Source organism: Bombina bombina, chromosome 6 (genome assembly GCF_027579735.1).
Source record: "Bombina bombina isolate aBomBom1 chromosome 6, aBomBom1.pri, whole genome shotgun sequence".
NCBI classification, from domain to species: Eukaryota; Metazoa; Chordata; class Amphibia; order Anura; family Bombinatoridae; genus Bombina; species Bombina bombina.
In genome coordinates, this window is record NC_069504.1 from 127,349,926 (window position 1) to 127,368,005 (window position 18,080).

At 38.9% G+C, this 18,080-nt stretch overlaps 1 protein-coding gene across 5 annotated transcripts in view; it reads left to right on the forward strand.

Annotated features, from left to right (window-relative positions):
- TRMU (tRNA mitochondrial 2-thiouridylase) overlaps positions 1-18,080 on the forward strand; it is a 125,256-nt gene that overhangs the window by 68,859 nt on the left and 38,317 nt on the right. For all 5 annotated transcript variants that reach the window (XM_053716610.1, XM_053716606.1, XM_053716608.1 and 2 more), the window contains exon 9: positions 12,155-12,299. In XM_053716610.1, coding sequence (XP_053572585.1) covers positions 12,155-12,299 — 145 coding nt within the window. The remainder of the gene's footprint in view (positions 1-12,154; positions 12,300-18,080) is intronic.

The window sequence follows — 18,080 nt, forward strand, 5'->3', positions numbered from 1 at the left end:
ATAAAAGAAGATTATTTAATGAACCATGTTAAAAAGCATCAGTAATAAAAGACTATATATAAAAAATGTAAAAAGCACATATAAATAAAATTACAAATACAGGAATATCTTACAGAAGCGGCTCAAAGGGCCAAAGCTGATAATTACAATAAAAACAGAGGTAATAACAGGTGATCAGTGTGAGTGGTACACCAGAATAAGAGTGTATACTGATAAAACAGAATTAGCCTAAGTGCAACTGTAGCAAGTGCATCAAGCAAAAAACTAATAAACAATAATACAAACAATAGTGTTCAAAATTAGTGTTACAAAAATAGTGTTCCAAAAAATAGAAAAATGCACTGCAGTGCAAAAAAAGGGGGGTAGCAAAATAATTGTATAGATACAATCAAGTAGTGAGTGAGTGCAAATGGATATAAAAATGCTAGCTACTTAATCCAGTGAGGTTAAGATATAATTAAATAAAATACACAATATGCAATAACATAAAAAATATAATACACAATATGCAATAACATAAAAAATAAAAAATAAAATATAAAATATAATCCAAAAAAGTGTTCAAAAAGTTGATCAACAAATGTTAGTGAAGAACAAAAATAAGTCAATCAAAACTAAAAAATGGAAAAAAAGGGTGATGAAAAGCAAGGTGAAAGTGAGGAAATTGATTCCTTCCAATGTTAGTTACTTTAACAGATCCAAATTCCTGAGTGTGGTTGCTGAAGTAGCTGATTGGATCCTAGCACCTGTCAGCTGCTCCTATAGTATCCTAAAAAGTGTCCCTGTAAAAAAAGGAAATTCACAACATAGTGTATCCAATATGAGAATGAAGTAAAGATTAAAGTAATGCTTACCAATATGTCAACGCGTTTCTGCCCTCAAAAAAGGAATTTGGATCTGTTAAAGTAACTAACATTGGAAGGAATCAATTTCCTCACTTTCACCTTGCTTTTCATCACCCTTTTTTTCCATTTTTTAGTTTTGATTGACTTATTTTTGTTCTTCACTAACATTTGTTGATCAACTTTTTGAACACTTTTTTGGATTATATTTTATATTTTATTTTTTATGTTATTGCATATTGTGTATTATATTTTTTATGTTATTGCATATTGTGTATTTTATTTAATTATATCTTAACCTCACTGGATTAAGTAGCTAGCATTTTTATATCCATTTGCACTCACTCACTACTTGATTGTATCTATACAATTATTTTGCACCCCCCTTTTTTTGCACTGCAGTGCATTTTTCTATTTTTTGGAACACTATTTTTGTAACACTAATTTTGAACACTATTGTTTGTATTATTGTTTATTAGTTTTTTGCTTGATGCACTTGCTACAGTTGCACTTAGGCTAATTCTGTTTTATCAGTATACACTCTTATTCTGGTGTACCACTCACACTGATCACCTGTTATTACCTCTGTTTTTATTGTAATTATCAGCTTTGGCCCTTTGAGCCGCTTCTGTAAGATATTCCTGTATTTGTAATTTTATTTATATGTGCTTTTTACATTTTTTATATATAGTCTTTTATTACTGATGCTTTTTAACATGGTTCATTAAATAATCTTCTTTTATCTCTCTGTGAGTATATTTATCCCTTGGCCTCTTGTTGGCGCTGTATTCACTTCTTACTATTTTACAATGATAACTCTCAGGTGGGGGGATCCGGAGCTGGATCTGATGGCGTCACGTCTAAACGCCAAGCTTCCAAAGTACGGTTCATGATCAAGAGATCCACAAGCTGCTCTGATAGATGCTCTGGCGGGGCCTTGAAACTTAAGTCTGGTGTACCTGTTCCCCCCATTTGCTTTCCTTCTTTGAGTAATTGCTCGTATCAAGCAGGAGAGGGCGTCTGTGATTCTAATAGCTCCTGCCTGGCCTCGCAGGATCTGGTTCACGGATCTGGTGATGATGTCATCTCTTCCCCCTTGGAGGTTACCTCTGAGGAAGGACCTTCTACTTCAGTGTCCCTTCCTCCACCCAAATCTAGATTCTCTGAAGCTGACTGCTTGGAGATTGAACGCCTAGTCTAGGCGTATTTTTTCTGAGAAGGTCATTCATACTATGCTTCAGGCTCGTAAGCCTGTAACTCGTAAGATTTACTATAAGGTATTGCATAAATACCTACATTGGTGTGAATCGAAGGGTTTCTCTTGGAGTCGGTTGAGGGTTAATTGCATTCTGTCTTTTCTTCAGGAGGGCCAGGAGAAGGGTTTGACAGTCAGTACTCTGAAGGGTCAGATTTCTGCACTGTCTTTCCTTTTGCACAAACGTTTGGCAGATCTGCCAGATGTTCAATCTTTTGTTCAGGCTTTGGTCAGAATCAGGCCTGTCTTTAAACCTGTTGCTCCTCCCTGGAGCCTTTACCTTGTTCTTAAAGATTTGCAGCAGGCTCCGTTTGAGCATATGCATTCGGTTGATATTAAGTTATTATTGTGGAAAGTTTGGTTTCTACTTGTTATTTCATCTGCTCGCAGAATTTCCAAGCTTTCGGCTCTGCAGTGTGATCCCCCTTACCTTATTTTTCATGCGGATAAGGCAGTCCTTCGTACTAAATTGGGATTTCTTCCCAAAGTGGTATCAGATCGCAACATCAATGAAGAAATTGTTGTTCCTTCCTTTTGTTCAAATCCTTCTTCTCAGAAGGAACATCTGTTACACAACCTGGATGTTGTGCGTGCTCTAAAATTTTATCTACAAGTATTTAAAGTTTTTTGTCAGTCTACTGCCCTGTTCGTTGTTTTCGCTGGTAAGCGTAAAGGATCAGAAGGCCACTTTCTCTCTGATTGAGAAGTGTTATCCGATTAGCATATGAGACAGCTGGACAACAGCCTCCTGAGAGAACTACGGCTCATTCCACTATGGCTATCTCTTCTTCCTGGGCTTTCAAAAATTAAGCTTCTGTGGTGCAAATCTGCAAGGCGGACACTTGGTCCTCATTGCATACTTTTTCCAAATTCTAACAATTTGATACTTTTGCCTCCGCTGAGGCTTCTTTTGGGAGAAAAGTTCTTCAAGCGGTGGTGCCTTCTGTTTAGGTCTACCTGTCTTGTTCTCTTTCCCTTTCATTCTATGTCCTTTAGCTTGGGTATTGGTTTCCACTACTAATTGGAATGAAATTGTGGACTCTCCATGCCATAGGAAAGAAAACAAAATTATGCGTACCTGATAAATTTATTTCCGGTCATGGAGAGTCCACAACCCGCCCTTATTACATTTAAGACGGCAAATTTTTGGTATAAACCTCAGGCACCTCTATACCCGTGTGTTAACTTCTTTTTCCATTTTCCTTCGCCAAATGACTGGGGATTATGGGTAAGGGAAGTGACACTTAACAGCCCTGCTGGGATGCTCTTTGCCTCCTCCTGCTGGCCAAGAGTTGAATTCCCACTAGTATTTGGAATGAAATCTTGGACTCTCCATGCCCGGAAAGAAAGAAATTTGTCAGGTAAGCATAAATTTTGTTTTTGCAGATGTGCTCCATCACTTTTAAGTGCTTTAGCATATGCCATTACGGTACAAGATATTGACTGTGTCCAGTCAATCATAAGAAAGGAAACTATTCAGCAGAGGGAGAAGTGCTTGCTTTTGTATATATTTGTACCTAGTATTATTATAGAAACATAATTTTTGATGGCAGAAATGAACTAGAGGTCTCATCTATTCTGCATATATTTTTACAGAAGTTTAGGGTTAATTAATCATGAGGAAAGTGTTATGCATATCCCAGGCATTACAGAATTGCCTGACAGTGTTCGTCTTTATAACCTAATCAAACATTGCTTATGTAAAGAAATGCCTTCATATATTACTTCTTGACTTTTTACTCTCCTCATTTTAGTATGACTCTTTTTGTAAAAAATAAATAAAAACAATATATATATATATATATATATATATATATATATATATATATACCACTTTAAGAAAGGGAGGGAGCCACGGTGGTTTAACTCCAAATTCCCATTGACATTTTTTGCATCCGGTCCCACTAAAAAAAATGGGGTGGGGAATCCTCATAAAACACTTGTTGTCCTTTACCCTGATACATGAAGAAAGGGACCCAGAGGGTCGTTATTTAATAGTAGTGGGCACTTTACATAGCAGACCAGTTACACTGGTTAATGCTTATTTCCCAAATCAAAACCAAAACAAATTTATGACAAAACTCACAAACAAAATATTGGAATTGCAAAAAGGAGCTTTGCTTCTTGCAGGTGATTTTAACCTACCCTTAGATCCACAGCTAGACACCTCTAGAGGTTCAGTCTCCATTCCAAAAAGAATCATTAAACAATGTAATGCCAGGCTAGAACTCTCCTGGTATTTTCATACACAACTTCAACATTTTCTGACGACTAACAAAAGTCCTAGTCACATAACTAGACAACCAACTGTATTAGAATCGTTATGCTTATTACCACACATACCTAAACACATGATCTCTATAGCTTACCGTCTACTTCTCTCACATAAAGAAACACCACCCCCCGGGTACGTGAGACAGTGGAACAAAGATCTTAACCCCCCCCCCAACTCTTAAAGAGTGGGGCAAAATATTTAGTGCTCATGCAAAAGCCTCTGTTTCTGCAAGAGTATTGGAGTCAATTACAAATACCTGTCTAGGTGGTATCTTACGCCTGACAGACTACAGAAAATATATAATCAAACAGATGGGAAGTGTTGGCGCAGTTGTGGAGAGCAGGGCACTCTCCTACATATCTGGTGGGGATGCAAATGTGTTGAGCCTTATTGGCACTCAGTTTTGGATAAAATGGACCCAACCTCTTATTGTATCACGGCCTTCCTAAATTTAGGGACAAACCTACAAAGCAGCTTTTTTTCATAATGCTTAATAGTGCCAAATCTCTTGTCCCTTCGGTGAGGGAATGGACCACTCAGGTAGATAGATACCTACAGCTGGAAAGGTATAGATTTCTGAGAGACGATAGGATAGAAATCCATGAATATATGCTTGAACATTGGAGACAGGCGTTTTCTGACTCGGGACCTAATACATAAAGATGTGTCTGGTTGGGTGGTATTGTGCTCTCATCTGACTTAGTGTGGCTCAGTTTGGTACCCTCCCTTTATTGAGAGGAATGGTAGATTCCCCCCCCTTCCCCACTGATACCCTTTCTTAATAGCACTCCCCTCCCCCTTTTTTCCCCTCCTCATATATACAGTATATACAGGTGTATATATATATATATATATATATATCCTTTAATAAATCCTTTAATATACGTTAAGGTTTCGATCATATCACAGCTTCTTTCCTCTAAACAATACTTTACCAAGTCTTACCTTCTATGTTAAATTCTTTAGATTTATATTCTTTCTGAAAGTAGTATACACTATATTGAGATGAGACCTGACTCTCCACTAATATTTTATTATTTCTTCTCATTTGATCTACAGTTCCTGGAATGTCAACTCTTACAATATTTTGTGTCATTTGCCAACAGTCCCCTTAAATCCTGCTACCAATATCACTGATGATTACTTTAACAAGATCTGAACGCTAATGTACATTACTAGTCCTTTGAATGCTCTCAGTTAATTCAAACACTTTGCAAGGGACAGTAAACACCTTGTAATTGCAATACTTTTCTATTGTGCTGCTAAACTAAAACATATCAGCCAAGTCTAAATGTTTTAAAAACAAATTAACATCTTGTTTGTCAATAGCCAAACTCACAATGGTAGAAAAGCAAAGTCTCCTATATCACCTAATCGAGACCATATAAACTTCAGTGTTGTTTCTAAACAGCCTGATGTGGGGGATTGGGTAAAGACAAAGCGCTAATTAGCAAGCGTCTATTGTACTGCAATCAGTCATGTAGTTAACCATGAGATCTTAATGTGCTCAAGTGAGTAGAACCGTCATATGTGCTAAAGCTTCATATAAATCTTTCATATTGTACCATATTCAATTGTAATAATGGTTGTTTTGGGGCGTATCCACGGATTGCTTCCCGGCCTCTATATTATTAAAGGACCAGTAAATACAGTAGATTTGCATAAACAACAAGTGCACGACAAAAAGCCAATGTAATAGCACTTAGTCTGAACTTCAAATGAGTAGTAGATTTTTTTCTGACAAATTTCAGTTATGTCTTTCTCCTGTTAAGTGTAGTCAGTCCACGGGTCATCATTACTTATGGGATATTAACTCCTCCCCAACAGGAAGTGCAAGAGGATCACCCAAGCAGAGCTGCTATATAGCTCCTCCCCTCTACGTCACACCCAGTCATTCTCTTGCACCCAACTAATAGATAGGATGTGTGAGAGGACTGTGGTGATTAAACTTAGTTTTTTATATCTTCAATCAAAAGTTTGTTATTTTAAACGGCACCGGAGTGTGTTGTTTCCTTGTCAGGCAGAATTTGAAGAAGAATCTACCTGAGTTTTTGTATATGATCTTAGCGGACGTAACTAAGATCCGTTTGCTGTTCTCGGCCATTCTGAGGAGTAAGGTAACTTCAGATCAGGGGACAGCGGGCAGGTTCACCTGCAAAGAGGTATGTTGCAGTATATTATTTTCTAAGGAATGGAATTGACTGAGAAAATACTGCTAATACCGATATAATGTAAGTACAGCCTTAAATGCAGTAGTAGCAACTGGTATCAGGCTGATATGTATATATGTTTACACTTAAGTATTTCTGGGGAATGACACTTCACTGGGAAAATACTGTATGCATATAATTTTTAGCCTAACTTGCAGTGTGAGCGACTAGCAGCAGACTTTTTAATGACATTTCATATATTAGATTTTAAACGTTTACTGGCATGTTAAATCGTTTAATTATCTGAGGTACTTGGTGAAAATTATTTTGGGCTTTATTTTCCACATGGCTGTCGTTTGTTTTAAATTAAAACAGTTTACTGAGCTTCCCTCACTGTTGTAGTGTGAGTGGGAGGGGCCTATTTTGGCGCTTTTACTACGCATCAGAAATTCAGTCACAGTCTGTCTTTTTCTCCCTGCATGATCCAGGACGTCTCCACAGAGCTCAGGGGTCTTCAAAACTAGTTTTGAGGGAGGTAATCACTCACAGCAGACCTGTGAGACTGTGCTTGACTGTGATAAAAACGCTTATATTTTCAATTGTTATACGTTTTTTCTGATATTAAGGGTTAATCATCCATTGCTAATGAGTGCAATCCTTTGCTAAATTTGGTTTCTATAACTAATCCGGTTCATTGTTATTCAACTGTGACAGTTTTTGTGTGCTTCTTAAAGGCACAGTAACGTTTTTACATATTGCTTGTAAATTTAGTTGAAAAGTATTTCCAAGCTTGCTAGTCTAATTGCTAGTTTGTTTAAACATGTCTGACACAGAGGAATCTCTTTGTGCAATATGTTCAAAAGCCAAGGTGGAGCCCAATAGAAATTTATGTACTAATTGCATTGATGCTACTTTAAATAAAAGTCAATCTGTACATGTTAAGCAACATTCACCAGACAACGAGGGGGAAGTTATGCCGACTAACTTGCCTCACGTGTCAGTACCTGCATCTCCCGCTCAGGAGGTGCGTGATATTGTAACGCCAAGTACATCAGGGCGGCCATTACAAATCACTCTACAAGACATGGCTAATGTTATGACTGAAGTTTTGTCTAAATTGCCAGAACTTAGAGGTAAACGAGATCACTCTGGGATGAGAACAGAGTATACTGATAATGCTAGGGCCATGTCTGATACTGCGTCACAATTGGCAGAGCATGAGGACGGAGAGCTTCATTCTGCGGGTGACGGATCTGATCCAAATAAACTGGATTCAGACATTTCAAATTTTAAGTTTAAGCTGGAAAACCTCCGTGTATTGCTAGGGGAGGTGTTAGCGGCTCTGAATGATTGTAACACAGTTGCAATCCCAGAGAAAATGTGTAGGTTGGATAAATATTTTGCGGTACCGACGAGTACTGACGTTTTTCCTATTCCTAAGAGACTTACTGAAATTATTACTAAGGAGTGGGATAGACCCGGTGTGCCTTTCTCACCCCCTCCTATATTCAGAAAAATGTTTCCAATAGACGCCACCACACGGGACTTATGGCAAACGGTCCCTAAGGTGGAGGGAGCAGTTTCTACTTTAGCTAAGCGTACCACTATCCCGGTGGAGGATAGCTGTGCCTTTTCAGATCCAATGGATAAAAAGTTAGAGGGTTACCTTAAGAAAATGTTTGTTCAACAAGGTTTTATATTACAACCCCTTGCATGCATTGCGCCTGTCACGGCTGCGGCAGCATTTTGGTTTGAGTCTCTGGAAGAGACCCTTGACTCAGCTCCATTAGATGAGATTACACACAAGCTTAAAACCCTTAAGCTAGCTAATTCATTTATTTCTGATGCCGTAGTACACTTAACTAAACTTACGGCTAAGAATTCCGGATTCGCCATTCAGGAGCGCAGAGCGCTGTGGCTAAAATCCTGGTCAGCTGATGTAACTTCTAAATCGAAATTACTTAACATACCTTTCAAGGGGCAGACTTTATTCGGGCCCGGTTTGAAAGAAATTATCGCTGATATTACGGGAGGTAAAGGCCATGCCCTGCCTCAAGACAGAGCCTTAATGGTAGCGGCAATGGACATAGTTCCTTTTGCACGCCTGCACCTCAGACCGCTGCAATTGTGCATGCTAAGTCAGTGGAATGGGGATTACTCAGATTTGTCCCCTACGCTGAATCTGGATCAACAGACCAGAGATTCTCTTCTATGGTGGCTTTCTCGGCCACATCTGTCCAGGGGGATGCCCTTCATCAGGCCAGACTGGACAATTGTAACTACAGACGCCAGCCTAATAGGTTGGGGCGCTGTCTGGAATTCCCTGAAGGCTCAGGGATCATGGACTCAAGAGGAGAGTCTCCTTCCAATAAACATTCTGGAATTGAGAGCAGTTCTCAATGCCCTTCTGGCTTGGCCTCAGTTAGCAACCCTGAGGTTCATCAGGTTTCAGTCGGACAACATCACGACTGTGGCTTACATCAACCATCAGGGGGGGACAAGAAGTTCCTTAGTGATGATGGAAGTATCAAAGATAATTCGCTGGGCAGAGTCTCACTCTTGCCACCTATCAGCGATCCACATCCCAGGAGTGGAGAACTGGGAGGCGGATTTCCTAAGTCGCCAGACTTTTCATCCGGGGGAGTGGGAACTTCATCCGGAGATCTTTGCCCAAATACTTCGACGTTGGGGCAAACCAGATATGGATCTCATGGCGTCTCGCCGGAACGCCAAGCTTCCTCGTTACGGGTCCAGGTCCAGGGACCCGGGAGCGGTCCTGATAGATGCCTTGACAGCACCTTGGACCTTCAGGATGGCTTATGTGTTTCCACCCTTCCCGATGCTTCCTCGTTTGATTGCCAGGATCAAACAGGAGAAAGCATCAGTGATTCTAATAGCGCCTGCGTGGCCACGCAGGACCTGGTATGCAGATCTAGTGGACATGTCATCCTGTCCACCTTGGTCTCTGCCTCTGAGACAGGACCTTCTAATTCAGGGTCCTTTCAAACATCAAAATCTAATTTCTCTGAAGCTGACTGCATGGAAATTGAATGCTTAATTTTATCAAAGCGTGGATTTTCGGAGCCAGTAATTGATACCTTAATACAGGCTAGGAAACCTGTTACCAGGAAGATTTACCATAAGATATGGCGTAAATACTTACACTGGTGCGAATCCAAGGGTTACTCATGGAGTAAGGTTAGGATTCCCAGGATATTGTCTTTTCTACAAGAAGGTTTAGAAAAGGGTTTATCTGCAAGTTCTTTAAAGGGACAGATCTCAGCTCTGTCCATCCTTCTACACAAACGTCTGTCAGAAGTTCCAGACGTTCAGGCTTTTTGTCAGGCTTTGGCTAGAATTAAGCCTGTGTTTAAGACTGTAGCTCCACCGTGGAGCTTAAACTTAGTTCTTAACGTTTTACAGGGTGTTCCGTTTGAACCCCTTCATTCCATTGATATCAAGCTGTTATCTTGGAAAGTTCTCTTTTTAATGGCTATTTCCTCGGCTCGTAGAGTCTCTGAGTTATCAGCCTTACATTGTGATTCTCCGTATCTGATTTTTCATTCAGATAAGGTAGTTCTGCGTACTAAACCTGGGTTCTTACCTAAGGTAGTCACTAACAAGAATATCAATCAAGAGATTGTTGTTCCATCATTGTGTCCTAACCCTTCTTCAAAGAAGGAACGACTTCTGCACAATCTAGATGTAGTCCGTGCCCTGAAATTTTATTTACAGGCAACTAAAGATTTTCGCCAAACCTCTTCCCTGTTTGTCGTTTATTCTGGACAGAGGAGAGGTCAAAAAGCATCTGCTACCTCTCTATCCTTTTGGCTTCGTAGCATAATACGCTTGGCCTATGAGACTGCTGGACAGCAACCTCCTGAAAGGATTACAGCTCATTCTACTAGAGCTGTGGCTTCCACTTGGGCCTTTAAGAACGAGGCCTCTGTTGAACAGATTTGCAAGGCTGCAACTTGGTCTTCTCTTCATACTTTTTCCAAATTTTACAAATTTGACACTTTTGCTTCTTCGGAGGCTGTTTTTGGGAGAAAGGTTCTTCAGGCAGTGGTTCCTTCCGTATAGAGATCCTGCCTGTCCCTCCCGTCATCCGTGTACTTAGCTTTGGTATTGGTATCCCATAAGTAATGATGACCCGTGGACTGACTACACTTAACAGGAGAAAACATAATTTATGCTTACCTGATAAATTCCTTTCTCCTGTAGTGTAGTCAGTCCAAGGCCCGCCCTGTTTTTTAAGGCAGGTCTAAATTTTTAAATTATACTCCAGTCACCACTGCACCCTATAGTTTCTCCTTTCTCGTTTGGTTCTCGGTCGAATGACTGGGTGTGACGTAGAGGGGAGGAGCTATATAGCAGCTCTGCTTGGGTGATCCTCTTGCACTTCCTGTTGGGGAGGAGTTAATATCCCATAAGTAATGATGACCAGTGGACTGACTACACTACAGGAGAAAGGAATTTATCAGGTAAGCATAAATTATGTTTTTTCCACTCCTCCTGTATCATGTGACAGCCATCAGCCAATCACAAATGCATATACGTATATTCTGTATATTCTTGCACATGCTCAGTAGGAGCTAGTGACTCAAAAAAGTGTAAATAGAAAAAGACTGTGGACATTTTGTTAATGGAAGGAATTTGGAAAGTTATTTAAAATGTCATTCTCTATCTGAATCATGAAAGTTTAATTTTGACCTGAGTGTCCCTTTAAACAAGCCAAAATGTCACCAAGTGAACTGTAGCAACAAGTATCTCCACCTGGCTTACCTTTAAAGGGACATTAAACACTTTTAGGTGGTAAAATAAAATGATAAATTGTGTATATATAAAAAAAAACTCTGCAATATACTTTCATTATTTATTTTGTCCCCTTTTTATGTAATTCTATTCTGAAATTGTGAGCTTTTCAGTTCATGTTAGAAATGGAAGTGCAGAACACTGTTATATTCCACACAGCTATTGGCTGCACACTCTAGTGACCTATTTATAACTGTCCCTAATTTGCAACAGCAGAGAAGGTAACCTAAGTTACAACATGGCAGCTCCCATTGTTTTATAGACACTAAAACTTTACACTTATTTTGTCACTATTTAAACAGCTAAAAATTACATCTACATGCTATTCTCAGACTAATCTTTTCTTTGAATGCATCATTCTATCTATAATTTATTTAGTGTATAATGTCCCTTTAATTCTCTGGTATCAGCCGGTGATTGCATCAAGACTAAGGGCCTTGGAATCTGGGTACGGCCTCACCTCAGCACCATTATCTCACCATATGTATTTGTAGAGCGGAGTAGTTACTTTACCCCCCTTTTTTATCTTCATCTGATGCTTGTCACATGCTCAGAGCAGTGATCTTTGTTTGTGTAACTCACAGAGTAGTTTTAACCTCTATTGGATGACGTACATACACAAAGCTGTGATGTTAGTTATACACATAAACACAATGCCATGTACATTTCTCACACCTGAGCAGTGACTTTCGCCTATAAAACACATACACCACTGATTTATTTTAAAACAAAGGTTATAGAGGTATAAATGGGTAATTTGTAATTGTTGTACTTCTTAAAAGTGAATTATTCTGATGTTTTAACTATTTATTTGTAGGCACCAAACACAGATCATCCAGCTCTGTACAGAGACCTGCTGCGGACAGACCGTGTGCACTGGATCTCAGAGGATCCCCCTGCTGAGCTAGTAGCAAACAAGATGATGGAGTGTAATTTTAGATTCCAGCACCAGATGGAGCTAGGTGCGTTTCCTTTTATTAAACATTACAGTAGAATGTTTCTATAAACTATGTCCCTGTACGTTTGTTTGCCCTATGACCAAAACTGAACTGCAGATCTGTTTGAGGTTTAGTTTATTGCAAGTATAATAAGTAACTAGTAAAATTAAAATGTAACATTTAGTTCAGCAGCAACATGCTCTACCGCTTGTACTATTTAGCCACTTAGCAATTTATCTTGCATTGACATCATGTAGACCTATAAACATTACTTAAGATACACATGAAATGTATTAAAGGGATATGAAACCCAAACATTTTCTTTTGGGATTCAGACAGAGCACACAATTTATTTCTATTATCATATTTGCTTAATTCCTATGGTAGTCTTTATTGAAGAGATACCTAAGTAGGTGCACTACATGGCAGGAAATAGTGCTGCCATCTTGTGCTTTTGCAGATGGATGACAATTGCTGCCATATAGAGCTCCAGACACTTGCACGCTCCTGGGCTTACATCACTACTTTTCAACAAAAGATACCAAGAGAACGAAGAAAATTTGATAATAGAACTAAAATAGAAATTTAGATTGCATGCTCTATCTGAATCATAAAATACAAATGTTGGGTTTAATGTCCCTTTAAAGGGACAATCTACACCAGAAATTTTATTGTTTTAAAAGATAGATAATCCCTTTATTACCCATTCCCCAGTTTTGCATAACCAACACAGTTATATTAATATACTTTTAACCTCTGTGATTATCTTGTATCTAAGCCTCTGCAAACTGCCCCTTTTTTCAGTTCTTTTGACAGACTTGCAGTTTAGCCAATCAGTGCCTGCTCCAAGATAACGTCACGTGCATGAGCACAGTGTTATCTATATGAAACACGTGAACTAACACCCTCTAGTGGCGAAAAACCGTTAAAATGCATTCTGAAAATAGGTGGTCTTCAAGGTCTAAGAAATTAGCATATGAACCTCCTAGGTTTAGCTTTCAACTAAGAATACCAAGAGAACAAAGCAAAATTGGTGATAAAAGTAAATTGGAAAATTGTTTAAAATTACATGCCCTATCTGAATCATGAAAGTTTATTTTGGACTAGACTGTCCCTTTATGCAAAGTTTCAGAGCAGTGCTGTTTATCTCTTCTAATTATCTTTTACATACCCACTTTAACTTGAATGGTTATATTAGCGTACAAAAACCTGAGAATGTGGTAAGTCACTCTCTATCCTTATACAGTGGGTATTGAAAAGAATCACCCCCTTGAAAATAATCACATTTTGCTGCTTTGCTGCCTGAAATAAAGACACACAGATTTTGTTTATCCAGTTGTAATTACTCAGTGCAACTTATAACATCCAAGTGAAAGATATAACACCAACATGTCAGACAAAAATAAAGACAATTCAAAAACAGAATCACTGAGTTGGAAAAAGGATCACCTCTCCTAAAATTACTTGTAAACTTAATTAGGTGTAGCTAATCACCTTCTCAATGGCACACACAAAGCCATTTGACCTTCAACTGTGATCAGCTGTGGGCATATTGATTAGCTCAGCATAAAAAGAGCTTTCCTGGAGCATCTCGGTCCCTGGTAGTGCAACTGAAGAAACAATCAACTATGAGAGGCAATACACTGTCAAAAGATCTGTGGGATAAAGTTGTGGACAGGCACAAGTGAGGAGATGAATACAATAAAATATTAAAGGCTTTATCAATGCCTAGGAGCACAGTGAAGTCTATTATTAAGAAGTAGAATGTTTTTAGTACAACACAGACCCTCTCTGGATCAGGAAGTTGCTCCAAACTGGATGAAAGAGCCAGGAGGAAACTGGTCAGAGAGGCTACCAAGAGGCCCACAGCAACTTTGAAGCAGTTGCAGGAATTTATGAAAAAGAGTGGTCATTGTGTGCATGTGACAGCAATATCACAAATTCTCCACAAATGTGACCTGTATGGGAGGGTTAAAAGAAAAAAGCTACTCCTCAAGACAGGCCACATGCAGTCACGACTGAGCTTTGCCATAACACACCTAGGAGATTCTGAGGCCATATGGAAAAAGGTGTTATGGTCAGATGAGACTAAAATGTAATAATTTGGCCTCAACACCAAACAATATGTCTGGAGGAAATCCAATACGGCTCACCATTCAAATAACACCATACCTACAGTAATGCATGGAGGTGGTAATATCCTGTTATGGGGGGTTTCTCTGCAGCAGGCACTGGAGCACTTGTCAGGATAGAAGGAATAATGAATGGGGCAAAGTACCATCAAATTCTTGAGGAAAATCTGCTGTATCGCCATATTTACATAACATTTTTAAAATTGATTTCAACCTAATGTAGTTTCTATAAATTCAGTTATGATAATCTGTAACTAAAAGTGCCATAAACAACACATGCTCATACGTATATTAAGATGCATCTTTCTTGAATCTGTGTAAAATATTTGGGGTCAGATTACAAGTTGAGATGCAAGCGGTATAGAGCGCAATCCGTGCTGCTTGTCCATTGTTAATATTTATTGTGCAAGATACACTATTCATGTCAGATAGCGCAGGTGCACAATGTCCCTCAGATAATAGTGATAATCGGATAATGTGCAAAGCTGACTTAGCTCAAGTAGTAGAGTTTTTGGTAAAGTTATTTGCTACTCACCTTCCTTGTTTTTGAATGCAGAATAGCAAGTGACAGCAGTAAGTAGGCATCTATATCCATTCAGCATTTGTTTCACAAACGGATACTGTGTAAGTGCAACACACAAATATCTGAATTTATGCTCATGGCTAACAGTAAATAACTGTTTTTTAAAACAGAAAGTGGATTGAGCATTGATGGATTGTAATGCAACCTTAATGATAGCGCTACTACCACTTTCCATTGATACATTCTAGACATAATGATGTATTCAATGGAAAGATTAGTCTTAGAATAATATGTAGATGTAGTTTTTACAATTATATTAGTTGTTTAAATATTGAAGATATCAGTGTAAAAGCCTTATGTTTCCATAAAATAATCTTTCTTTCCTACTTAGGGGCAGATATAAAACAGACAATAAAAAGACTGTGTAAACAAGGTGGTGTGGAAATCATGTTAAATAATTGTTTTAACAGTCCAATGTTCGACCCAGCTTTTTTGTTGCCTGTTTCATACCTGTCCCTAATTGTCCTCACCAGGAGAGAATGTGAGAGCAGAGAACACTGTATTTATATTGGCTAGATGTTCTCTAATGTGGGTGCACCTCATGCATGTTTTAAATGGCACTGTACACAGGTCTTTTAAAGGAACACAAAAGTCAAAATGAAACTTTCCTAATTCAGATAAAAAAACTTGTCCAAAAGACCAGAGATTTTTTTTTCATTTTTGCTATCACTACATTTAAACAGAAATAGAGCAAATAGAAATAGAGCATTGTGAGGTTTTTTTTTACCAAAATTATATATTTTTCTTTCATGTAATTGGAGAGAGTCCATGAGCTAGTGATGTATGGGATATACATTCCTACCAGGAGGGGCAAAGTTTCCCAAACTTCAAAATGCCTATAAATACACCCCTCACTACACCCACAATTCAGTTTTACAAACTTTGCCTCCTATAGAGGTGGTGAAGTAAGTTTGTGCTTGATTTTCCTCTGTGATATGCACTTCTCAGCATTTTGAAGCCTGATTCCTCTCAGAGTACAGTGTTTGTCAGAGGGATGTGAAGGGAGTATCACCTATTGATTCTATGGTTTTCCTCACGGGAAATCTTTTCAAAAGTTCTCTGTTATCGGTCGTAGAGATTCATCTCCTACCTCCCTTTTCAGATCGACTATATACTCTCATATTCTATTACCTCTACTGATACTGTTTCAGTACTGGTTTGGCTATCTGCTATATGTGGATGGGTGTCTTTCGGTTTGATTCCTCAGACAATGGTCACCTTGTTAGGTTTCCAGATAGATTCAGTGTCCATGACGCTGTCTCTAACAGACAAGAGACAAATAAAATTGTTTTCAGCTTGTCAAAACCTTCAGTCTCAATCATTCCCTTCAGTGGTTATGTGCATGAAAGTTCTAGGTCTCATGACTGCAGCATCGGACGCGATCCCCTTTGCTCGTTTTCATATGAGACCTCTTCAGCTTTGTATGCTGAATCAATGGTGCAGGGAGAATACAAGGATATCACAATTAATATCCTTAAATCCCAATGTTCGACTCTCTCTGACTTGGTGGTTAAATCACCATCGTATAGTTCAAGGGGCCTCTTTTGTTCATCCAACCTCGACTGTAATCACAACAGATGCAAATCTTTTAGGTTGGGGAGCTCTCTGGGTATCTCTGACAGCACAAGGGGTTTGGAAATCTCAAGAGGCGAGGTTACCAATCAATATTTTAGAACTCCTTGCTATTTTCAGGGCTCTTCAGGTTTGGCCTCTGTAGAAGAGAGAACCATTCATTTGTTTTCAGACAGACAATATCACAACTGTGGCATATGTCAATTATCAGGGTGGGACTCACAGTCCCCTAGCTATGAAAGAAGTATCTTGGATACTTTCTTGGGCGGAATCCAGCTCTTGTCTAATTTCTGCGGTACATATCCCAGGTGTAGACAATTGGGAAGTGGATTATCTCAGCCGTCAGACTTTACATCCGGGGGAGTGGTCTCTCCATCCAGATGTGTTTTTTCAGATTGTTCAGATGTGGGGTCTTCCAGAAATAGATCTGATGGCTTCCCATCTAAACAAGAAACCTCCCATGTACTTATCCAGGACCAGGGATCCTCAGGCGGAGTCAGTGGATGCGTTAGCAGTTCCTTGATTTTACCAACCTGCTTATATCTTCCCGCCTCTAGTTCTTCTTCCAAGAGTGATCTCCAGGATCATCATGGAACAATCATTTGTGTTTTTCTTGTAGCACCAGCATGGCCTCACAGGTTCTGGTATGCGGATCTTGTCCGGATGTCCAGTTGCTAACCTTGGCCACTTCCTTTAAGACAAGACCTTCTGTCTCAAGGACCATTTTTCCATCAGGATCTCAAATCATTAAATTTGAAGGTATGGAAATTGAACGCTTAGTGCTAGTCATAGAGGTTTCTCTGACTTAGTGATTGATACTATGTTACAGGCTCGTAAATCTGTTTTAGTAAGATTTATTATTGAGTTCGGAAGACTTATATTTCATGGTGTTCTTCTCATAAATTCTCCTGGCATTCTTTTTGAATTCCTAGAATTTTTACAGTTTCTCCAGGATGGTTTGGATAAAGGTTTGTTTGCAAGTTCCTTGAAGGGACAAATCTCTGCTCTTTCTGTTTTATTTCACAGAAAGATTGCTAAGCTTCATGATATTCACTGTTTTGTGCAGGCTTTGGTCCGTATCAAGCCTGTCATTAAATCAACCTCTCCTCCTTGGAGTCTTAATTTGGTTTTGAAGGCTTTACAGGCTCCTCTTTTTGAGCCTATGCATTTTTTGGATATTAAACTACTTTCTTGGAAAGTGTTGTTCCTTTTGGCTATCTCTTCTGCTAGAAGAGTTTCCGAATTATCTGCTCTTTCTTGTGAGTCTCCTTTTCTGATTTTCCATCAGGATAAGGCAGTTTTGCGGACTTCATTTAAAATTTTACCTAAAGTTGTGAATTCTAACAACATTAACAAAATTGTTGTTCCCTTTTTGTGTCCTAACCCTAAGAATTCTTTGGAGAGATCCTTACATTCTCTGGATGTTGTAAGAGCTTTGAAATAGTTTCCATTTTGTGGGCTTTTAAGAATAAAGCTTCAGTTGATCAGATTTGCAAAGCATTAACTTGGTCTTCTTTG